The sequence below is a fragment of the Porites lutea genome, chromosome 2 (genome assembly GCF_958299795.1).
Source record: "Porites lutea chromosome 2, jaPorLute2.1, whole genome shotgun sequence".
Lineage (NCBI taxonomy): Eukaryota > Metazoa > Cnidaria > Anthozoa > Scleractinia > Poritidae > Porites > Porites lutea.
This window is the reverse complement of record NC_133202.1, coordinates 27,411,605-27,437,087: the sequence shown is the minus strand read 5'-3', so window position 1 is coordinate 27,437,087 and position 25,483 is coordinate 27,411,605. Positions and strand designations below refer to the sequence as shown.

At 39.6% G+C, this 25,483-nt stretch overlaps 3 protein-coding genes across 3 annotated transcripts in view; 1 reads left to right on the top strand and 2 right to left on the bottom strand.

Moving 5' to 3' along the window:
* Positions 1–1,914: 1,914 nt before the first annotated feature.
* Positions 1,915–25,483, bottom strand: part of LOC140928176 (dehydrogenase/reductase SDR family member 4-like) — a 29,447-nt gene continuing 5,878 nt past the window's right edge. The window contains exons 3-9 of the mRNA XM_073377887.1: positions 24,993–25,070; positions 23,414–23,437; positions 22,148–22,218; positions 20,954–21,005; positions 6,776–6,910; positions 5,933–5,988; positions 1,915–3,473 (exon numbers count right to left, since the gene is read on the bottom strand). Coding sequence (XP_073233988.1) covers positions 3,359–3,473; positions 5,933–5,988; positions 6,776–6,910; positions 20,954–21,005; positions 22,148–22,218; positions 23,414–23,437; positions 24,993–25,070 — 531 coding nt within the window. The 3' untranslated portion in view covers positions 1,915–3,358. The remainder of the gene's footprint in view (positions 3,474–5,932; positions 5,989–6,775; positions 6,911–20,953; positions 21,006–22,147; positions 22,219–23,413; positions 23,438–24,992; positions 25,071–25,483) is intronic.
* LOC140928175 (uncharacterized) lies at positions 10,136–13,751 on the bottom strand. The gene is made up of 3 exons (XM_073377886.1): positions 12,846–13,751; positions 11,857–12,184; positions 10,136–11,424 (listed from the first exon to the last, which is right to left on the bottom strand). Exons 1-3 carry the CDS (start codon positions 13,404–13,406, stop codon positions 11,399–11,401), a joined length of 915 nt encoding a protein of 304 aa, XP_073233987.1. The 5' UTR covers positions 13,407–13,751; the 3' UTR covers positions 10,136–11,398.
* Positions 14,342–16,227, top strand: LOC140928174 (uncharacterized). Its single transcript, XM_073377884.1, has one exon. It carries the CDS (start codon positions 14,350–14,352, stop codon positions 15,727–15,729), a length of 1,380 nt encoding a protein of 459 aa, XP_073233985.1. The 5' UTR covers positions 14,342–14,349; the 3' UTR covers positions 15,730–16,227.

Here is a 25,483-nt window from a genome sequence, read left to right as displayed (position 1 = left end):
GGCATTATAACCACGTGACATTTACTCCGATCGCCAAAAATTTTATGTTATATTGTAGATTGATCTATATGTTATCCATTCTATGTGTTAGACTTACGATAAAAGTAAAGGTGGGGATACCATAGAGCTTCAAAGTAGGATGGTACCCCCTAAAAAAAACTGGGTCGAGTCACCTTAAAAGCCGAGAATATTATGGTATTTTCTGCAATGGCCAATTAAAGGTCATAAAAAATTCGAAATATAAATTTTAACTTTTTGGTGCCCGTGTTTCTTCACTTCTGGAGCCATTTCGAAGCGGTTAACTTCTTCCTGATTGCAAATGTGGCTTTCAACTGAGTGGCTCCAACATGGCGTCTCCATACAAAGCCTTATAAATGTGGGTAAAACCTTTTTACGAAATATCTCGCATATGAAGAAGCACACAGACCTGATTCTTGGCGAGGCTTTTTGTATATTTATATTCTTTCACTTCTCAGATTCTGGACTTTCTGCATTGACTGGTTTGCATTTTTATTTTTGGTGGCGCGACAGTGAAGACACAGAATAGTCCACTTCTGTTTCAAATGTAATCAACAGGGACTGGGCGAGTTCCAAGACTAACGTTTTTTTTAACCAGGAGTAGTTATTAGGGAGCTTATACAACGAAGACGGCGACGGCAAAGACAACAGCACAAAAGCAGTAGGATAACATATAAAGCAAAAAAACAACTCTTCACGTGCATAACGCTTTTTTGTACATTTCTTTGCTGTCGCTACACTTGACAACAACTCCCCTCCCTAAAACGCTCCTTTTCGCGTGCCAAACGGCAAAGTGTGAGCTGTAAATGGAATTTGCAGCCCGCAACATGATTTCATGTTAAACGATCTTTCCTTCATGAAATAAATTTGTACGATTTGGCCTTGTGTACTGATAATAATGACAATCACATGACTTTTGGAGGTCATATAGACCTGTAGTTTATTTGTGGCCCGAGTCACAAATGTCCAATACACCCGACCTTAGTCGGGTTGTCTTCAACCGCAGGCGGATCGAGTAAGATCGCGACCGGAACCAGAAATGGGCGCAAGGCGCTTGATCAGCCGCACCGTTACAGGCCAGGAACAGTGGCCCTCAGAGAGATGGTACCAAAAGTAAGAGGCTATTAGGAGCGAGGGGGGTTGAAGATTTTGGCAGACAGAGTCGATCGGATCCGATGGAGACAGTTCGTCCTGGTTACGAGTCGATCGGACTCACCGGAAGTCAGTTCGCGACAGACTAAGAAAATATCTAAAGCCATAAGACAAACAAGCGTGCTACACATACATGTATACGTCGTTCTTTAAGCGATGAGGCGAAACAAACGCGCTACATATGTAATAATTACCTCGTCCTTAAAGCCATGAGGCGAAATAAGCGCGCTACATATGTAACATGATGATGGCTTTTCCCTACGAGTCAGGAGTTGGATGTGTAGCCTTACCACAATATGGATCCTCTTCCCCGTAATGGACAAAAGATAGAGATTTCGTCTTATTTTATCGGGCCTGAAAAACAACTTATATAGCAAGTCAATAACTTCACACTCTTAATATCGTCTCGTTTTGTTTCTTTTTCATTTTTCTTAGTTAAAATAAGGTTTGTTTGCATTTTGAAAATCATGAGCAATGATATCTAAATCAGTGGAAGACTTAAAAGTCAACGTAGAGAAAGTAATATGTTTCAAATCATGTTGACGTTGTTGGAATAAAAAATGCTCTTGGTAGAAAAACAAAGCGCAAACAATCTGAAAATGCTCTTAAAGCTCTCTTTGACATTAGTTCAATGGAATAGCACTTAATTGAAATGAATAACAAGTTTGTTATGTCATGTAAAAAAGGAATTCATGCTTTTAAAGGCCGGAGCAAAGAAAGGGGAAAAAGAAATGCTGCAATAATCTGGGGGTGTAACTAAGATTAAAACATTAGTTCAATGGAATACTAGTTAAGTGAAATGTATAACACACGTTTGTAATGTCATGAAAAAAAGGGATTCAGTTTCTGCTTTTACATGCTGCAAGGGACAGATTAAAACAAATCATTTGCTTGGAGCAAACATTGAGCAGTCTTATTTTCTATTTTAAAAGGCAACATTGAGCATAGCCAACGCACCCTCTGAATTCTAGCCTGGAACCGGGTTCCTTGGTGGGGGATACTGGGGAATAAATTTGGGGAACGGAAGTGACGTTTTGGTGGCCGTTGTGGTCGTTGTTGCTTAAGTTCCCTAATCAGTTAATGTGCCCAAGATCGTTTGGACTATGAACGCGGCCTTGTTACCTCTCTTTGGGCGGCAAACGAAACTCCTTGCCATCTTTGATGTCGCACTTTAATGTGCAGAAAAAGAACCGAAATGAAAAATATAAGGGAATCACTACAAAAAAAAAAGCGAGGCTAAGCGCGAAGCCAATAATGATTTCTTAAAAATGATTTTTTATTCTCATGCAAAAAAACCCCGCATTTTCACAAGACAGGTTTTGCACTTTTGAAAGTAAAAGGTTTGGAAATCGGAAATGGCCTATACGCCATTTTCACATTTCCCGTAATGCACCTTGCCCCCCAAAATTTTGCATAAGCATTGTTTTCAATTTCTCTTGGGACGGCTGTAATACCCAGGAGAAATGAAAAACAAAGCTTCTGCAAAATTTTTGGGGGGGGGGCAAATAATTTGCATTATGGGAAATGTGGAAGTGGCGAATTGAAAAAATAAAAAACGATATTCCCATGTACCCGTATGTGTTCCTGTGTTACTCGTATTTATCCGTATGTTAACCGTATGTTACTCGAATTTAAAAAGTCAGTTATAAAAGACTCCAAATGGCTATTACACCTACTGATTCAAAGGTAATAATCCACACGGAGAAACTTCGACCTTATCACCGTTCCAAGTGCAAAAAACAAAATAGTACGGTCAGCCAAAAGTGAAGGACTTTGCGAACTGCATCTCCAGAGTCTTGCTGATGACTTGAAAAAACTCGCGCGGCAAGTTTATGCGCGCACGTTTACAGTGATGAGGCATAAAACACCAACGTGCAAATTAAAGTATCACCTGCACCTGAGATATTCTGAAAAGAACAAAGATACAGGTCGTTCCGCAAGCTTCCTATTACTAGTTAAATTCTGCACATAACCCGTTTACATTTACTTCTTCAAGATAGCAATTTCGTCTGACATCAGCAACGCGATATCTACAATTACTTCTGGTTTATGCGCTAATTTCATAGGCAACTTGGGCTGCCGTGGGTACTTAGGTAGGAATAACATCGTTTAAATCAGCGACATAACAAAGACGTCTGACAAAATTTTATACTTCACATAAAACGGCCTCTTTTTATCGTAAGTTCTTTCAAAGTCTTGATTGTAGACCACCAGCTATCACTAAAGTTTCTCCTGTGATGTAAGATGCCTGATCAGAGGAAAGAAAAGAAACTGCACCACCGATATCATCCGCCATACCCAACCTGAAAACAAACAAGATTTAAGGAGGCAACGGTCTTTCTTCTGCGCTTAGCCAAAAAGTAACACTCACAAGCCTGCACCCATGCAAACAAACCATCAGTCCAAAAAAATGCAACACTGATAAACATAGGAGGTGATGACTACGTCAAATCAAAGCGTCCCCGTCCCTCTTCTCGGGCATTTGTCCTTTTTTTCTTTGAAAAGCGGCAAATGTGTAAGGATAGGGTCAGGAAATTCATACGAAAACGCTAGCGTTGGACTCTAAAAAGACGTGATGCGAGATTATGTTACCGTGAAAGAAGTTTAAAAACGCAAATCCGAAACGAAACAGTATTGGTGGTTTTCACTGTCACGACATCGAAAACTAAAATCAAAACCGTGGAATGTCTGAAGCCAAGGATTTCAGAAATTATAGAATATCGATAAATTAACAACTTGGCCAAGTCTCACGTCTGTGCAGTTTTCCGCTGCTGAGTTGTTCTTCAAAATGTGTAACAGAAATTTATAGGGCTCACTATGGGGACGCCATATTTGTGCTCCTCCGAGGAGCACAAATATGGCGGCCAGAAATGATGCAACATCTGGTTCACAAATTTGATCAGTTGTTCACTGCGAACGAGCAAATTTTCCCCCTAAACACGTTTTCTAATACTTTCACCATTCAAAGGCCATACTATAATGTGATAAAATTATTTTTTAGCATATGTGACGGCCTTCTCGGTTGCCATGTTAATGTCACGCGGAGTAAGCTTGGGAATTTAGAAAGAGCTGTATTTTCAAAACGGAAAACGCTTTGCTTATTTACTCTCTATACATGCCATTTTCCTTTTCGACAGTAGAGAATAAAAAAATCAGCAATTACAAACGACGGGAAAGGCTAGCTAGAAACGCTTGCCTCAATGGCGCTACTGAACTCAGTACGAACAGAACTTAGTAATCGTGTGATCCTTCCTCTTTAACGATGACTTTCATGTTAGTAAACTATTCCCTCGCAAGTTCTGTAATCAGGCAGTTACATAAACGCAGGATGAAGAGGATATCTCTGAGTTATATTTAGGCCCCGTCCACACGTACCCAGATATTTTTGAAGACGGAGATTTTTCCCTCCGTTTTCAAAAAAGTACGCCTCCACACGTGGCGTACTCGAATCGTTTACGCCGGCCACACGAAAACGCTAAACCATGGAAATGCGATAGCATCCTCACAGAGCATGCGCTACGCTAGTAGTAAACGATGTATTATATCATCGTATTCGGAAACTTCCGTTTTCGTCCGTCCTAACGTAAACGAGTGGCCAGCGTTTTCAAAATCTTCACTCGAGAGCGTTTTTGGTGACCGCTTTCACCGGATACGTGTGGCGGGAAGCCAAACTTAAAAAAACCCCGTAGTTTTCGAAAAAAAAAAAAAAAAACACGGATAAGTGTGGACGGGGCCTTAGACTATATTAGACCAATGATGGCACTTTGGGGGAAGTCACTGCTAGAGATATGTTATTCTCAAACTCATTAATTATTCATGCAGTCAAAAGCCAATAAATTCCACTGCATAATTTCTTATTGTTTCATTTGAGAAGAAATGTTTCGAGGTGTTTGGAACCCATGATGAAGCACGACGTCCGAGTTTTAGACATACCGTATTTATTCGAATAAGCGCCCAGCCTCGAATAACCGCCCACCCCACCCCACTCCCTCCCACAAAAACTCCAATAAGATATAATAAGAGACCCTCCCGAAGACGGAGTTTTCTTCAGGGTAGTATTGTACAGAAACCTTGCTTTGTTACATCTTCGCTTTTTATTATTAGCATTTACTGTTTTGTTGCAAAATATACTTCTACACTTGCTGAGAATGGTGAAAATTTAATAAGCGCCCAGCCTCGAATAAGCGCCCACCTCGAATAAGCGCCCACTCTCAAGGTCCAAAAATTTAATAAGCGCTCAGGGCGGTTAATCGAATAAATACGGTATTTCTTCTCTTAGTGGTTCTTTTTGTCCCGCAGGATTAGTCTATAAAACTCGTGAACTGGCGGCCAATTAATATATTATTTTATATGTATGATAACTAGCCTTTCTGACCCCGTTTGAAAGTAAGGCCTTTTGTATTTTGCACATGCTAACGAGGTCAGAAAGGCTAATTATCATACTTATAAAACAATATATAAATAGGCCGCCATTTGTATAGAAGAGATCTACACCAAGCTGTCACATGGTACGGACGTCGCAAAAAGGTCAGCAAAAATAGGAAGCGCGGGAACTGGGCACAGAGATTTAACGACCACTTCATTGGAGCCTCAAACAGGTTACACCGGGACAGATTCAGTGGAAGTACTTTTAGACCGTTTTAAGATAGTTCTTCGTCCTTATCCTACGACATTAGAAAGTCTAATCATTGCTTAACGTAATCTAAGCCGGGAAATATAGAAAACAAACGAACTAAAGTTTCCTTTGTCACCGATCGCTTACCTTGAAATGGGAATTTGATTAAGCGTATTTTTCATTAATGCTTCATTTTTCCAAATCTGAAATCAATTAGAAATATCCTGAATTAGCTATACATTATAACGAAAGAACACAAACTGGAGTTGTACATGTTATCATTGTTTCTATAATTCCACAATTAAAAAGTTAATAAACAATTACTGGATGAAGTTTTTGTGATATCCGCACTAATAAAGGTCTGGGTAAGCGTTTCCAGCCAAGCCGAAGGCCAAGGCTGGTAACACTTACCACGGGCCTTGATTATTTCAGATATCACAAAAACTGAGTCTAATAACTGTTTTATTACACATTGTTTTGAAGGAAATAACGACCAACACAGTATCGCATGGAACACAGTTTGACTTTGGAAATCAAGCATTGCGCGCGCAACCTTCAGATTAGTCACTAATCTGCTAGCAGATAACTAACTAATCTCAATCTGTTGGTTTCACTGATTTTCAAAATCTTAGCCAATGAGAAGACATAAAATGAGTACAATGTATGCTTTTTTTTAAGGGGAATCCAACGAAGACAGGGACCACACTGCGCACAAGCAAAACATCGTCTCGGCATGAGCAGACCATTGTTCATAGCCTAGCATTGTTCATAGCATTCAGACCATTGTTCGTAGCCTAGCATATAGCATGGTTCATAGCGTAATGATCCCAAACTCCCCCTACAGCCTGTCGTTTCTTTTGGTCGAGTGGTTCTAGAGAAGAAAATGTAATCATGATGATCCCTAAACTTTCCAATCCAACTTCGGAAAATAACTCGAATCATAATCTTATTTGGCAGTACATTAACAAAATAATTAAAATTTCCACTGACCGCTTCACTAAATCTTGTTTTTATAATCCCAGGAGCAACACAGTTGACTCTCACACCCATCTGAGCACATTCAATTGCTAAGACCTTTGTCAAACCCAGCAGAGCTGTCTTGCTGATACTATAAGCACCAAGGCCCTAGAAAAGATTCAAAAATGGAATCGTTACAACTAAATACATTTATGTTGTGGTTCAATTTTGTTCTTGGTTTAAAATTTATTTTCTTTTGTTTCAAACTCTTTATCATACATTACCATACCCAAAGACTATGAAAAATAAAAGTGAAAGCAAGGATAAAATTGAGCCACAACATCCTTTCGCAGACACGCTCAACCGGAAGTTTAGTTCCGTCTGTGGCGCAGGCTATAATTTGTCTAGTTTTCATAGAAATGCCTATCCAACCCTCATCATTTTTATTCGAATTTAGAATAATAGTGCAACTAGTGATTGGCCATTTCGGAGTTGCGAAGGGAACTGGGGGTGAGTTTCAAATTTAAACTAATCGATAAACTGACACTACCACATAACAGGTCATGTTGAGACTGGTTATTTGACTAAGTGCTCTCAGAATGAACAGGGATCAAGTTATGACTCGTGAAACATTGTTAAAGATCCATACAAACGTCTGTAATTTTGTGACAGCGTCCCCAAAAATCATATAAACTCTTAATTTTTTTCACGATTTCTGTGATATTTCTGTAAATGGGCAAACATAGTGATTTTCGAACTAGTTCCTTCCAAGTAGTGGATGCATGACGAATTTTACAGTTTAACAGGAAAATATTTTAAAGAGTTTATATGGTTTTGGGTTTCAACGTACAGAGTTATGCTTGGTCCCTTTTTAAAGCTAAAAAGAATTATCGTACGCCGATGAAGCCTTCCGAACTATTTTGCTTCAAAGACATAAAACATTTCCCGTTGCTAAAATGATGGATAATCAGTTAGTTTTGTTATACTTTATTTCGTTTTAATTCGTTTCACTGTAATGTAATTTCACAATGTAACACTCTTATGAACAGTATTTGTATTATTTTAACCATTTATTGTGAAGCGCTGTTGCCGGGCATCACTAGAAATGGCGCTATATAAATAAAGTATTATTATTAATAGTAGTAGTAGTCGTAGTAGTAGTAGTAGTACTATCCCGCAGATATTAAAGTATTAGGAAAACCAAGGATTTATATGGATAGAGATTTATCGAGTGGATAGCTTTTTTCCAACCAGTTCAGTTTGAACAGCTGGGGCTTGGTAGCTGTTTGCTAACCTCGCCTCCGACCTCGAAAAAAAAAAACGACTTCCAGCTTGTCCTTTGGACAAGCAGCTCTAACACTTTTTTAAGTACGGATCCGGGTAAGAAGGGAAGCACAGTCTTTTGTTATGGCGCAATACGCTTTCCCGTCACATAGGAATGTTTTTATTTTTACACAAAGGGTGTTTTTTCGTGTTAAAAGATTTCCACCAATCATAAGAGTTGAAAACAATATCCAAGAAAGTTTACAATTTTACATGTTCCTCCCTCACACAGGATTTCTGTGTTACTTAGATTAATTCAGAAGAGATTTTGTTGTGAGGAAGTTGGTCAGAAAACAAGGGATTTATATATGTTTAAACCAATCATAAGTGTAGTAGAGACAATAGTAAAGTTAGCACTTTTTTGCATTCCGACGTTTTCATTGCGTTTTGTTCTTTCCTTCTTATCTGGACCACTACTTTTAAAAGTTACTTGCCAAGCACTGAAGAAATCAACTTGTTCCATAAGCGCTCGCAAAACTGAGTGAGTGAGAATTTATTCTGAATAAAGGAGTTGTGGGATATCTTTATCTCTAAATTACATATTGCTTAATGTTCATGACTAAAACGGTTTTTTAATATATAATACTAGATTTGTAGAGACTCTAGAATGTTAGTTTGCAAAGAGGCAGAGAGGCAACATGACTCAGTGGGGTTTAGAACTCTGGGCCCAGTTGTTCGAAGGCCGATTAGCGCTTAACCCAGGGTTTAAATTTAACTCTGGTTTCTTTTTCTTGTGTTCAAAAGCATTTTCTCGCGTTATTTTCTCTGCTATTTTAAGAGCTTCCAATCATCAACTTGTAGACAAAAAGAAGTAAAACTGAAATGCTTTTTAAGCTTTCAAATCTTAATTCAAATCTCGCACTAACCCTGGGTTATCTTAACTCAGCTTTGAACAACTCGGCCCTGGATTTTAATTTGGTCGCCCGGGTTCGAATCCCTCTCTGACCTTTAGCTGGGTAACCTCCCACACAGATGTTTTGTTGACTCGTCACGCAATCCTCCCCAACGAACGTGAGGAAGGAACACGTGACGAAGACTTAAGGACGGGTCTGCGTGGGAGGCTGCTAGCTAGGGTTATTATCGGTATTTCCCATTTCAACTCGTCAGCCATGTTCTTAAATGGGGGAGGACAGGAAATTGGGAGCCCGGGAGAATAGGGGGCGGGAAGGGAACGAGCGGGGAGGAGAGGAAAGAAAGAGCGGGAGGTATAAGTTCTCAAAAAGGGCGGAAAGTGGGAGAAATTACGCAACAACACTCTATAGTATTTCGCAGTCAAAAGGGCAAAAGGGGCCGAGGAGACCAAGCAAAAATTAGCGAGCGCCGGGAAGGCCAATATGGAAAGTGCAAGGTGTTCCGCTCCTTTCTATCTGGTTACACTCGAAACATATTGTATTGTCACTTGTTATATCCATTTAAAATACTTTTTCTGTCCTTTTTGTGGTAGTAGACCTGCACCGTTCTAAACCTCTTATTTCACTGGTCCCCTTTAATCTGCACTTCCATTGTTTTCAGGGATAGAGGCATTGTTATGTGACAATCCCTATTGTTTTCCCAGCTAATCAAAAACAGTCTTTCAAATAGGTGCAGGAGCGCCCTTTTGTGGACCACCAGTACCTGCGTCACCTCTCAAGCAGCAAGTCAGTTTTATTTTAATTAATAGTTTTTAGCTGGATTATGAAAACCCGTAAGCACTTACAGCAACCCCTGAGGGAACGAAAGGTATTGTTGTGATGTAAAATTCTAGCTATCTTGGAATTTCTTTTAATTCTAAGTGTGCTTGAAAAAGTCATAAGTTGTTTATGTTACATACTAAACTAAGCAACTTTTTTCGTGCTGACCACCAAGATCCGCTTTCAAAAAATAACATCGATAAGAACAATAAAGTTTCCGAGACAACTTCCTTTGTAAAACCAAAATATTGTGACCACTACCCAGATGTATTTGTCTAGATCAGTGAAGTAATGTAAACAGAAGATTAGTTTTCAACTACCATCACTCAACTCTGTTTGCTACGTTTTTCTTACGAATAAGCATTTTTAAGGCAGTCTCAGTAAGGTTTGTCCTGTGGGTTAAAGTTTTTTTTTAGTTTCAGTTCATACAGGAATTTTCAGTGTTAAAATCCGAAATAAAAAAGTGTTTATAAATGTAAAAGCTAAGAATTTCCATATTGTAAATTGAATAGTGATTATGTAAAGTACAGGGTGCATATGATCGTCTTCTCTGATAAAAGGAACTTGGAGAAACCAAGGACATTTTGTTAACCATTAGCTGACAGAGAAGGCTTCTCTTTTCCTGGCTAGTCGCAACTGAAAAATCTGAGGTGAGGAAGGACAAGCCGTGACAAAAACCCAGGTCGTTGCACGCGCTGCCTGTATCCAGTTAATCGTTTTCATTCTGTAACTGCAACGGATTTTATAAATTACATTATTAAACGATCATTTAAAACCGGACTCGTTCTTAAACTCTTTCTTTTATAATTACTTTTTCAAGACATTTATTATTATTACAATATTACAGTAAAATTACCAAAACGTGACAATAACAAAAAAACAAAAAAACCGATTATACATACTCACAATTACGTACACAACATATGCTGGAAGAAATTTCAGAGTTGCCAAAAACAGCCGCTCAATTACTGAAAGTGGCTTGTTGTAAGAGTGATGGAAACTAAATAATTAACATTTGATAAATTAAAATCAGACACTATGATACATATTAACTTACAGTACACTTTTACCTTTATTTATACAAATTAGAGAGGAGACCGGTCTTTTCGCCATTTTTGATAAAAGGGTTTTCAGTTTATTGTTCTTGGTGGAAATGTATTTTTTAACTTACCATTTAATTCTAACTTTTCTAATATCTGAAAATTTCAATGGTTGGAGATACCTGATTCTGCAATCTTAAACTCCCTTGCTAGTTTACAGTTTTTGTATCACTTGTATCAAAAATAAAGCTGCATTCTGCCAAATGCTAAGGCTACAAGAGCCTGAATCTGTGTCTTAAACCTTTTCACTACATGCTGCTCGTAACAACAGAGTTGGTATGAAGCATTAGCTAGTGCAGGGATAAAATGAACAATAATACATGGAATTTTCATTGGATAGCAAATAAATAATACAAAGCCAGATAAGACAACTCCTAGAACATTCAATAGCTACGGTTATTCTGAAGAAAATCCAATAAGGCAAAGAGTTGCAACTCAGAGTTTAGGCTCTTAGTACTACAAGGTGTACACTACATGAATCTCCATTGCAAAGGTCCTGTAGGAGCCGTATCCATCTGTATCATTAAGTCCAGTATACATGAATGGCAAATTTGCAGAAACATTCAATGAGACATAAGGAAGAATTTTTCTGTTGGAAAAAACAAAATGAGCATTTATAATTTAGTTTAGTGTATCACACATGAAGAACGCAATTATTCTCAGTATAAAATCACTACGGTTTCACTCATACTGCATGGTAACATGTATTGCGAACGTATATATTTTTAGGCACTATATCACTGGTTTTCATTTAAATTAGGCGGCCAAAGAAAAGGCTAAAAGAGGGGAGGGTTTGGGGCATGGTACCGCAAGATAGATTCAATGTATATTGCAAAAGCAGTAAATTGAACGATAAATGATCTCAACAACCTACGCACGGAAGTGGAAAATTCGTTTTATCAAAATGAAAACAACAATGATACAACAACATGGAACACTCCTGAGTCGTTTTACAAAAGTACTGTTAACCTAATTGTACTTTATGTCTACATAAATGCACGTTTCGATCTGTGAAGCTCACCGTTTGATAGCAGCTTGTTTTCTTCAGAAGCAAACATCTCTGCTACTTCCATCCAGGATTCTTTGAATGACCTCATCTTAGTCTCTGTTCCTCTGCTACTGAGAATCTTGACACTATTTTTCTTGGCAGCCAGATCCACAATCTTTTGAACCTGTTCGGTTTTGATTGTTGCTGCGCTGGCGAGCATGATCACTTCCTCCCAGAATGTAGTAGCTTGCATAATAAATGAAATCAAGGTCTTGATTTTACCAAGCTCCTCGTGACATGCTTCTCGTTGTCTATTTAGGACTGCCACTTTCTTTGAAATGTCATTTTGGTCCTCCTCTGTCTGCAGAAAACGATGAAAACTGAATCAGGCCTGTAAAATGACCGATATCACTGAACAAAACAGCAGTACCACGGGATGATGAAAAGCATGCTAATCTTGATGAAAATCATACGCTGGAATAATGCAAATTGACCCAAACGTGAGTTCGAAGGAGGCTGAAGAGTCGAAAAGTGAAACATCCCGCTCTTCAGTAGCCTCCCACGTAGGCGTTTTTAGGGAGCTCGTTTTTCATCCCTCCTTCTTGTGAGGAGAGATGGAAGACGAGCTCCCCTAAAAACGCCTACGCGGGAGGCTAGCTCTTCAGGGCACCCAAGGACTGTTTTCTGTGACTGAATATCTGTTCGGAAAAGCCGATGTTGTCTAGAATTTTCTATTGCTTGAATACGACTAATAATTTCCAGATGCCGTTCCATTTAGGAACAATTTTCGAAGCTTATCAAAAAAATTCCTTACGATTTTCTAAAGTTTAATTTTTCATATTTTACTTCTTATGTTAGGCTATAAATTTTCGTAGAAAAAGGAAACCTAAAATTTTCGGATTCAAAAATGTGATCGAGAGAAGAATAAGCAAAACGTTTCGTAGCTATAGTTAAGAGTTTCGTTCTGCATGCTTTGTTGCCTTTGACAATAAAAGAACACGTAAAAGAAATAAGACACCTACCTGCGAAATAGCGGTGTTTGCCGTCCGGATGTTACTTTCGGCTCTGCTCATTTCTCCGTCATAACGCTCCATTTCTCTGCGTGCATCACGAGCCTTTTCCTCATTGTTTTCAACAAGTTCTCGAACGACTAGAAACGTGCCGTAACCAGGCACCCAACACCATTTTTTCGCTTCCTCGAATTTCTCTTCAGCTTCTCTCTTCTCTGCCTTTGCATTTTCGTATCTCCGAGATGCATCTCGTTTGTTTCGGCAGCAACGTTCTCTCTCTTCATTCAGCGCTAATTTCTTCGCTTCCAAACCTTGCCTCCTGTTTTTAAGCTCAACCTCTTCGGCGTGTAACTTGTTTATCTGCCTAGTTAGATCCTCGTCTAATTCTTGCTGCTTCTTCTCGTCCTGTTTGAACTCATCACAGAGGATTGACGCCTGTTTTTGTAACAACACTCCGTCTTGTCTTATGGATTTAATCATAACCTCTGAGCTGTCAACGTTACCGGTTTTCACTGCCTCAACGGCTGCTTCCAGTGCATTGAAACACCTAGAACTTGTTGCGATTAGTGACATGATGGTAAAACTTTAGTTTCAAGCTGATTAGAACGTCTTAGTACCGAGGAGAGAAATTACAACACACCACAAACTATGTGCCAAGTGCCTTTCCTAGTTTCCAAGAAAGATCTTCATTATTATGTTGATATTGAAGGTAACTACCCACATAAATTACAGTAGACTAAATATCGTACTAAAAATACCAGCACTCAGGTGAGATGTCACGAGACTTTGAGCTGCTCTCAAAAACAAAACAAAAAAATAAAAACGAACTGTAGATGTTCTGTTCAACATCTCAATTCGTTCAACCAAGTGCAGATTTCGTTATGGCTGGTCTGGGAGTGACAAAAAGCTCAGTTATGAAAAAACTGGGTTGCATCACCTGCCTGTCTGCGAGAGTCATTCTTGCCCACTGAGAAATATCCGGACTGGTTTAGTTACTATTTATCTTAAAAACTATAAACAGTCTCTTCGTCTCTAATAAACCTTAACGTTTCTTATCGTTTTCTTATTATTATCAGTGGTTTCAATAATCACGTCAGCCGGGCTTTTCGCACTGGTCTCTAGGGGAACATGAAGCCCAGTTAGTGATAAACATTTCGTGGAAAGCAATGATAGCACGAAAGAATTCCGATTTCACGGTTCTATGGAGGAAATTAAAAAACACTTAAATGCCTATATCCAAAGGGAAAGCTTTTTTTCTAAGAAAGTAAAATAAATACAGCTGTAACTTCTCGTGCTAATCTTGACCATATATGGTACGAAATGGCCAGCAATGGTCAGATATATGTCTATCTTACCATCAACAATGATTAATTGATCATTTTCCGAGAATAGACCGCCACAAACACATAAATTGTTTCACACTTAGCACATTCGAGGGCATTTGCTAGAAAACTGCACAACGCCTTGTGTGTCCAAAACTTAAACCTGGGTAAAAAGAAGAATCCTAGAACACGACATGGCTGACTCTAAGGTTGTCATTAATGACGAAACCTTCGATCTTGTTACAATTCCAGATGCAAAAAGCCAAATGGTGCTGAAAGCCAAAGACCTTCTGCTTGGTTCGCTTGATCTCCAAAGTCTTGTGGACGACCTGGGAAAACTCGGTAACTTCATTCGTGTGGCTTACAATGGCGTGGCAGGGCACACCGAGGTGCAGATTAAAGTACAGAGAGTCGGATATAAAGTAACAAAGCTGGCCGACAAATCAGCAGTCACGGTGCACCAATTTAAAGGCGCATCGCAAAGTGTGCTCCAAGAGCTGAAGAGCACCTATCAATATCTGTTGGATGGATTCGAAGGTATGGCTCTGGAAACACTTTCGATGTTGACAGACGTCGCAGCAGAAATGGCGAAGGCCGCAGACGAATTACACAGCGACTTTGAAAAGGCTACAGATGATGTCATTGACGCTTTGGAAGACACTCAGAAAGCAAAAGGCGCCGAAGAAAAGCAAAAGAAAACTCGTGAGGAAGAACGAAAGGACTTTGAATCGAGAATGAAGCAAGCAGAGCAAAGGCAAAAGAATGCTCTTGAAGCGGAAGCAAAAGCGCAACTGTTATATGACAAGGCCCAAGAAAAAGAAGATACGGCTTTGGATAAGCAAGACAGCCTTCTAAGCGCCGTGGGAAGTATATTTAATGGAATGATAAGTGCTGCAGGCAACGCTATGACAGGAAATATGGAAAAAGCCGCCGAAGCGATAGAGAAAATTGGTGATAAGTCGGGCTACAAAGAAGCTATGAAGATGGCAAATCAAGAAAAGATGAAGCATCTAGATGAGTTGCAGAAAGAACGAGAAATTCGCCAAAAGGCCATAGAAGAGTGCATTGAATTTGCCGAGAAGATAAAGAGGTGTCAAGATGACAACGCCTTGGCAGAAGCAGCTATAGAGGCATTGCACAGCTCCATTGGCGCACTCAAATCATTATCCGCCATTATGATGAAAGCAGCAGTGTTCTGGCAGCAAATGCAAAGCCACTGCGAGTCTATAGCCAAGGGAGAAATGCAGAAATTGGTGCAAAAGGCCTTGGATAAGTATGATGACGAAAAGCGACTGAAGTTTTGGACATCAACGGGCTTCAAGAAAAGTGCAGTGCAATACTATTCCAAATGGGTTGCTCTGGATGACGTGTGTGGTGTGTACATGCTACAAATCAGGGATACCAGGCAAGATCTTTACAACTACCTAGAAGAAAACCCAACCATCGAGCAGGCCAAGAAGAACGTACGTCAGCTGGCAACAGAGTTTGCAAAGGATCTCAAACAGGCTCAAGAAAAGTTGGCAGAGGATAATCAGAAGGCTTTAGAAGAGAAAAAGTCGCTCGAGGACAACTGACTGCTTAAATATGGAACGTAGGCACACACATGACTGACGCTGCATATTAGGAGAAATAGTAATTGAGACACAAAAAATAGATTTCGTGATTTTGATATAGATTGTTCACGGTAAATAGACGAGATTAACAGATTGGAAGTTTCGAAAAATAGGGCTTAAGACAATAGTCTAAATGAATAGTATAGTACCTTGTCCTGGGCATTGTTGCTCATAAACGGCGTAAATAAGGAATGCGGGGTCTTTCTGATGTACAAACCATGTACAACTGTCAACTCCAATCCAGATTCTTCGCAGGGAGAATGGGTGAGTCGCTATCAGCTCTGTACCGCGGCCTAGATCATTTCAATGCATAAACAAGGACTAGGTACATCTTTTCGTATCGTAATAAGCATCTCGTTAAATAGTTTTCAATTCAAATGGACTTTGAAAACTGTATTGTCGTAAACCTTCAACAAGATTCTTTTAAATGTTTTTGTGTAGAAAAGTCATAACAGAAAATCATTCAATGGTGACCGAAGACAACTTGCTAGGCAGTGAATTTTTTATTTACTCGATGGTTCGTGCAACAACTGACCTTCATGTCAGGTATAGTCAAGTTTATATTAACAGAACCTGAGTTCGGATTATTTTTCAAGGCTATAGGCTGATTGTATGAAAATTACATAATTTTTTGTGGTCCAACCACTTCAAACGAATGATAATATTGTCTTTGTGCAAAGCAGAATCGTTACCTTATTTACACATAAGTAATTCTGAGAAACTTCTCCGTATTTTCAAGAAAAAAATCAGCACTACTTGTTCATGTTTATGTTCTTAATAAATATTGCAGTGTCAGATATGTCTACCGCAGTTGTTCCGAGAAAGCATAGTCGCTTCGAATGACATTGTAACGTAGACCGTTTCAAAAGAAGTTTATTATTTGGGCGTCGCCCAATTAGAGTAATCGAGATCGCTTGTTTTGATTCAAAGTTGCTATAGGCACGCAATACGTGCGAACATAAACAAGCCAAGCGACGCGACTAGAACATGTCTGCCAGCATTTATCCTCGTTACATCCCTCAGATAACGCACGGCAAACAAATTGGCAATAGAAATCAAACGTATTCAGTGAAAAAAAACAAGGTACACTGAGTGAAACAAACTACTGTAAAATTCCGAAAATAAGCCCCTCCAAATATAAGCCCCCCAAACCGGTAACGCAAAAAACCCTCCGTTAAATTGTCTCTCCAAATATAAGCCAGCCGGGGTTTTATACTTGGAAAACTGCCCTCAAATACAAAGTAAAACAAAGCAAAAACGGCAAATTTACTCCAACTATAAGGCTAGCCCAATCGATTTTGAAACGCAAATTTGCCCCCGTGGATAAGCCCCTCAAAAAATAAGCCCTTCAAAAACGGCCTTTGTAAAATATAAGCCCCGGGGCTTATTTTCGGAATTTTACGATATTAAATAATTTAAATTCTCCCTTTGGAAAAAAATTATCATCGCAGCACACGGTGTGAATGTTTTTCCTCCCAACGATAGGTACCGGTCATTGCCCTTTTCATTGTACAGACTATTCGTTGCAAGTAAGGAAGGACATGTCCTCTCAGAGGACGATTTTTTGCTCGGAAAAGATAACCTTATAAATCTTAAGCTTACGGTATTTTTTATCTTACCTAGAGGCCGGCGATTTTTCAGAAATTTGAAGGTGAATCTGTCTAGATTATAAGGGACTGTTTACATGGAGGTGGGGGACCCCAGGTAGGTGAGGTAACCCGCCTGTCCATATAATCTCTCATTTAAGTTCGATCACGTTTACATGATAGGTGGGGTGACCCACCACATGTTACCTCACCTAACTGGGGTCCCCCACTTCCACGTAAACAGGCCCTAAGTCGTACTCTGTCGTACATGAACCACGAAAGCGGCAAATTCCAAAGTTTTCACGTGCAATACAACTCACAGTAAGGGCCTGATCACATGAGCTGGCTAGCTCTGCCGAGGTGACTTTTATCCCGGTATTTTTACATAGAGATTGAAAGCAATGGGATCCCGGCATCACAATACAGGGATCCCAGCTAACCGGGCTGGGTCGGTTGTCATATAATCGCAAAGTTGATTTTTCTTGCATTTAACTAAGGTGCCTAGATCTCTGCGACGCGAGCAAGCCCGGCTCATTTAATCAGGCACTTAGTTCTATAGCCCTCCCCCTTGACCTCACCGATTTTTTAAAGCCCCCCCCCCCCGAACAGACACACAAGCGCACACTCACACACACAATTTAAGCCCCCCGATCCCCCTCAAAATCATCATACCCCCTTCTCTATATTAAATGAAATTTCCCTTATCCACGTTCTCTCCATACAAATATTATCAAAAATAACCGAAAAACAATACTAAACGGAAGTTTCGTCTTTAAAAGTGAAAGCCTCTCATTATTCAAGGGTATTGTCTCCAAGTTTCATTTTCACATGAACAGCAGTACCTAACAATGCATTTAAAATATGCAAAAATGCCACCTATTGACCACTCCAGAAAATACCATAACATACCATAATGCTTTGTTTGTCACCCCAAAATTTTGTATAAGCATTGTTTTCAGTTTCTCTTGAACGCCATTTTACCTCCCAAGAGAAACTGAAGACAATGCTTATGCAAAATTTTGGGGTGACAAACAAAGAGCATTATGGTATTTTATGGTATTTCCGGAGTGGTCAATTGTCGTGCCCGAAAATATGAAACGTGGAGACAATACCGCTGAATAATGAGAGGCTCTCACTTGTAAACACAAAATTTCTGACAAAACAGCGAACTGTAGCCCTTATTTTACTGCCTTACAATATATCAATAACCTTGAAACAAAAGGTCTTAGAAAAGAACAGTTAATCTCAAGAATCTTAATTTTTTTAAAAAATCTTTTATCGAGCGGTTTAAAAATTATTCGCTAATTTGCTAAAGTAGACCAAAATGTATACAAAACCGCTAACAAGAGCGTCTCGACACTAACTTTCAGCAATCGGCTGGAGCTATCTCCATGATCTTTCACACACATTTCACTGTTTTAAAAAGATTGAAACTGCTATGAGGTGAAATTGCATGTCAAACGCGCTTCGTTTTCCACAGATAACGGTCGAACATTAAGACTGTCAATTTTTTTACCGCATTTCTAACCATAAAAACTTCATCCGAAAATACCTCGATAACGCTCTTTACACTGCTGCAAGTTAAATAGGTAACACCGTCATTTCATTGCTATGACAACTTCGATTTCATTGCAACCCTAATCGTAACAAATTTTCATCGTTATCTAATACAACTGCGGTGGCAATTTTTCCACATCTCTGTTTACGGCGACGTAGTTTATGGTTGAAACTGGGAGGTGTTGACGCTGAAAAACTGTATCGAGCCACCTTAAGTAATAGCGCTATAAAGATACGGAGTGTTTTCACTCACGCAACCAACAGTTGCTAAACAAATTTATAAGAACAAAATAAAGTTTTTACATAAAAGAAAAAGGTTTAACTCTCACTAGACTGGTTTGGGAAACCAACATGGCTGCAGTTTCATTGTTTGGGAACACCAAAATGGCGGAAATGACGTCACGTGAAAACGCTCTATACACAAACTTAAATTAGGGCCATTCAGCTACCATGATATAGGCGTTTGATGTTTAAAAAAATTCTAACATGACTCCCAGGCTTTCTGTCCCTCAAGCCTAGAATTCATGTTAGAATTTTGATATATCGAACGTTGGCTATTGAATTACAGGCCAGTAATCGGGCCTCGTGGTTTAAGCGAGGAACATAACGTAACAGAACATAAGACTTTATTCACACCTTTCAAACATTATTTTTCTGGTACATTTTTCCTGTTACAGTTCCTATCTATTTAATAATGGTTAGAATATAATTTTTGGTGTCTAGAGGCCAAGCAAACTATGTTATTTGTTTTCTCCTTTCGAATCTTCCTGGAGAAGTTCCGAAATAATACGGCTGCCCTTGCCACTATAGCCGTATTTCTTCTCATTAGTACCGATCGAGTTAAACTCCTCGGCCACGATTGTAAATACCCAGCTGGCCGGTCTGTCTGTGGCCATTTGGGATTCTTACTCGTGACGTTATTTTCAATTATATGTTTCTCTCCTTATGGGAAGGTCACAAAACACACTAAGGGTCGCCAGTGACTTCCGGGATTGTGTTACCTGACTGGCAGAGGCCAAGGCAGGTCATCTACTAACTAAATCATAAACTTAGACAAGGATGCAACTGTTTTGGGAAAGCAAAATTATAGCGGTTCTAGCTCTACTGGTCCGATGCGGCCAATATTTTCCCTGTGTTCACACGGAACTGACGAACCACGTTGAAAATTATCTTTCCTCAATGGTTTTACTGACCATTTGCCCTTGCGCAGAGCGCTAATTAAGCAAATTCAAAAAGGATTCTCCCCAGCTAAATTACCACGCATTTATGCAGCTACGCCTTTGCCGTACAAAAATTTAGACGGTTAAGGTGTTCACACCACGCCGGCCAAATTTTGTACCGCACCGGCTAGAAATTTGGGTGGTTACGTATTAAGAGCGGGTGGTTACGCATTTTCCACCGGTCGAAAATTCGTCCGTTACCGTATGAACGAAGCTCAAGACCCCTTCTACACAGGTCTGCCTATCGTTTACACGGGACCCGAGGGACCGTGAAAGTTTTTAGACGGCAAGCAGTTCTGCAATCTGTAACAGAATTTGCACGGTTCCGTGTAAACGGGTTGCACAGGTAAAAAAATTCGTCCGTTCAAAAATGTGCCTGTAACTAACCGCGTGCGTGCTGGACGTGCTATATTTCATGGATATCGGTTGGCATAACACGTCAGATGCACTGCAAATACACCGTTGGCACTAATGTGCCGGTCCAGTTCCTGAGTTCTTTGGGTTTTAAAACCGCTTGCCGCTTTCAACCCAGAATTAATCTTAAAAGCTTCAAGGTTTTCTTAATGCAGTAGAACCCCGGTAACAGTTCGAGTTCCGGGGAATGAGAGTTATTGGGGTAAATTTCAGTGAAATTGTGATCAAGGAAAAGAAAATTTAGTTCGACTTAGCAAGGAATTCGAGTTATTCGAGTTCGAGTTATCAAGGTTCTACTGTTTTTGAGCAGTGTACTCCCATGCACTTGCGGAGATGAAGCTAAGCCAGCCATTGGAGAGTATTATACATTTAGGAGCGCGTATTATTTTCCGTAGTAACTATCATTACCTGCATTGGTTGATATCCAGCTATTGATGAAATAAAAACCACAGATCCACCCCTAAACAAAACAAAAACATCAAAAATCATTTATACAAATAGGAGACAAACAACTAAACGAATGGTAATATTATTGTACCCAACTCGTGCCCAGTCCTCACTTAAGATTTGTAGGAGGAGCAAAGGGAAGGTCGTTTCACTGTTCAACCACCCATCTATTTTTCTTACACCTAAAGCAGAACGAACGCAACAAATTACCAAGCGGAAACATAAGAAAAGACCCGTGCGCGAACGCAAGAAAGAAAAGGCTTGTTTCTCAAAAGTCGAGTTAAATTGACGAGCCTAAAGTCTCAGTAGGATAAACATCTAAATATTAGCAGTTGGCGTTCTAGCTTCTTTGACCAGTCCATTTCGTTTTGTTATAACTATCAAAACCTCGATCTTGAGTTGAAACACTTCAAAGAGCTTTCCGAGAATTACGGGACGTTCGAGAAGCGGGTCCAAGTGGCTTAGTTTTAGAATTAATTATAATCTTACTTTGCTTTCTGCACGTCGCGCGTGTGCACTCCCCTTACTACATCTGGCCCCGGTTGTTCAAACGTTGGATAGCGCTATCCACCGGATAAATCACTATACAGCGGATAAGTATTACGGAAATCAATTGCGCTATCCGCTGGATAGTGATTTATCCGGTGGATAGCGCTATCCGACGTTTGAACAACCGGGGCCAGAAAAAAAAGAGAGACTGCTTGCAGTCTACCACGCGACAGCCGCGCAGGCTATTTGGGAGCTTTAGCAACGACGATGGCGACGGCGATAATATCGTCACTATCAAAACGAATTCGCATTTTTTTAACTCTGTTGCGTTCATTCCAGCTCGCTTAAACTGTCAAATGTAGGTGAATTTTCTTGAAGTTGATTTCTTGAGGGCCGGACCCAAGTTCAGAAAGAGAGAGAAAAACTCGTCTTCGTGTTTTTACATATTCCACAAACCGTAACATGAATCAGGAAATTTTACGTCGTGGTCGCACGGTCAGCGGAATGAAATGTACAAAAAAGTGTGCTGTACGCGCAAAATTGTTGTTAGCTTATAAAACCTTTTAGTATATTCCGGTGACGAAATAAACAAAAATAAAACTCTGCAAGTGATACTGCCCCTTTAAAATCCATTAAAATAACAACAAAACCAACAAATCTACAAACCCCCTTTTCTCCATCAAAGGAATAACATCCTTCGCCAGCAAGAAGGCAGACTTCACGTTCACATCAAAGATCTGAAAAATAACGAAAACGTAAACAGATATAGCTTGAGGTGCTGCCAGAAAACAGTTTCCAAGCTGTTACTATTAATCAGGCATCTAACACAATATTTAAAACTAAATCTGGAAGTCATATGGACAAATTACCAAACGAGCGTGTTCACTCATTTTGCTTACTAGTGTGAGCCCTTGCAGAGAGAAATGGTCGAAGAAAATTTTAGGGTAAAAACATATTATTACAGTCAGGCCTCCCGTAATTAACGGCCCATACGAAAATTTAGCGCTCGCTTGTGGGAGGTGAACGCTAAAGAGAATCGGACCACAGGGTGTCTTTCTGAGTAGAGATCCGGACACATCCACCAGAGCTGTCACTAAGATTTCAAGTTACTGGGTACAGCTGTATATGCAGTAAGTAGGCGGGAAATTTAGTCTGCTACACAGCCGTTTTTAGTGTCGTCACGTAACGCTCATCCCCACAAACGGTGCGTTGCGTGTCAACACTAAAAACGGGTGTGTAGCAGACTACGGGAAATTGAACAGCTAGTCAATCATATTTTGAACTGCGGATAAAGATTTGAAAGACAGCATGATCTTAACAGTTGAATGAACAAAGGTAAGCGGTTAAAAAAGAACCTGAAAAAAAAAGTCTGGCTTGACCGGGAATCGAAGCTTTACCTTTGCGATGACCGGACGCAACGCTCTATCCATTGAGGTACCATATGATTCATTCGAAGAAGTAACAAAAAAAAAATGATTCATTCGTATATTACATCATTTATATCAGATAGCGTTGCGTCCGGTCAACGCAAAGGTTAGGGTTCGATTCCCGGTTACGCCTGAATTTTTTGAATTTCTTTTTCAACTGCGCTTGGGTTGTTCATTCCCCTGCAAAAAACACGTTCACTTAGATCATGTTCACTTTCATGAATTTCGATATGTTCTATTTTCACTTTTGTTTCCTCTCAAAGTATCATAAGTAATCATGTTTATGTCGTATCATATTTATATGTACGCTTATTTTCGTCTTTATTTGATTCGTCTGTCAGCATGTTGAATTTGGGGCCAAACTTCGTCTTAACACCGGTTTTCGTCTCTAGTATAAATTCGGCCACTGTTTAAATACAAATAAGATAATTTTTTGACAATAAATTGTACCTGTTTATTACACATTAAGGACAGAAAATGTGATGTTTACTTTGCAAAAGATTACCTTATCCCATGCTTCCTCTGGAGTCTAAAATTTTACAAACAAAAGACAATGAATTATTGAATGACGATCGAAATATTGAAAGTTGAAGCAGTATGATTTGATTGATTATTTATTTATTTGATATTTATTTTCTTTCTTTGAAACTTGCGACATGTCCCCAAATAAGGGACTTTGACTTTGATGTAGATGTAGATGTAGACTAGCCTGTGTACAGACGTCGGATTTTTTTCCTGAGGGAGGAGAGATGTCCGTACACAGGGTAGATGTAGACGTACACATTAAAAAACGTCAATCTACATCTGTATGTACTACTAGTTATAGCTATCGCTAAGTGCCAACAAGCAAAGATTTTACGGCTTTGAGGGCCTGTTTACATGGAGGTGGGGGACCCTAGGTAGGTGAGGTAACTCGCTTAGGTGGGGTAACCAGCCTGTCCATATAATCTCTCATTTTAATTTGATCACGTTTACATGATAGGTGGGGTGACCCACCAAGGTGGGTTGCCCGGACTACCAGACCGGGTTACCCTCTCAGGCGTGGTAAATTTTGCCATGTAAACGTTTCAAGGTGGGGTAACCCGCCTGGCCGGGGTCGGATTCGTGATACATCAAATTCGCGCGAAATTCACTTTGGCGGTGGCTTTGCATCATTATTAAAGTTAACAATAGAAAGCCACAGCACTGAGGGTTGCAGCAAGAGCAACAAAGGAGTGTAGAAGTGCATTAAACGCCAAAACACGTGGTTTGCCAGCATTGTTCTTGTTTACGTGCTTGGCAACCACTCAATAATTTTGAGAAATTGCACCCCGGGATGGCGGAGTTGTAAGATTGCATGTAAAGGAGGGTTGTTTTTTAACCCCACATAAGCAGGTTACCTCACCTACCTGTGGTTCCCCACCTCCATGTAAACAGGCCCTAAATGACGGGTGGATTTATTCACTTTATTGCAACATACGCGTACGTGTAGCTGTCGCATATGCTGCCGCTGGAGTTTTCTATTGTTTTTAAGCCTAAAAACAATAAAAAACGCTAGCAGGCAAATGCGACAGCTATATGCGTATGTTGCAAATGAACCCACCCGAAGATTGGCTGAAGACGGGATGAGCTTTGGACTCACAAACAAGCACACGGCTCGTGGATTCTCTGTTGTTTCACGTGTTCACTCGAAAACGATGCATTCTCTGTTTTGTATTATGTCTCCTTACACTACCTTATGTTGTATCGCTTTGAGATTTATTCTGCCTTGGAACTTTCGCGCATGGCTTTATTAGGCTGTCGCCTCGCAGACTCGCGTCTTCGCAAGGCTGCTCGTTGGCAATTATTCATGAAACTAGGTTTCTTCTGGATCAGTCATGGTTATTGGAGTAGCCTGAGTTCCTAAGAATACATACAATTCAACATTACTTGGAATAAACTGCTACTTAAAAACATAAATTCCCTTTAGTTCCTGATGAATAAGGACAAGTGTTACAGTGTATCACATGAGTGAAAACGGAACAGGTTGTTTTAAAACTGACGTACAGCACTATTTTGCACTATTAAATACCTTAGATAGTAAAATTGGCTTTTGTCAGTGATACCTGCAGAAGTGGGCCAAATGTTGGATTGACGGCTGCATTTGATACCAAGATATCAATCCCACCAAAGTGTTGCAAAGTCTAAAAACAAAAATGCACAAACTACATATATCAGTAAAGATAACTATTAATTATTGAGCAAAAATTAGCTTACAATATAGTAAGCTTTCGTGCATTATAATGATTGCTAGTTTTTGTTTTTGAGGATTTTGGTGAGGTAAGAGCATTAAGCGTTATTCGAGCATTTTAGTGGAATTTTCCCGAAAAATGATTATTTTTTCAGACAAAATGAAACTTAAAGAACTTTTTAAGATAAAATACCCCCTAGTGCAGCTGTTTAGAGGATAAACTTTAGATAATCTTTATCGATCTTTAACAAAGACTCTGTATGATGGGCACTATTGAGCATTTTAGTGACTTTATTGGGGGAGACTGTGTATTTTAGTGGAAAAAAGGAGCATTAAGGTGGAGCATTTAAGTGGGGAAACAAAAGC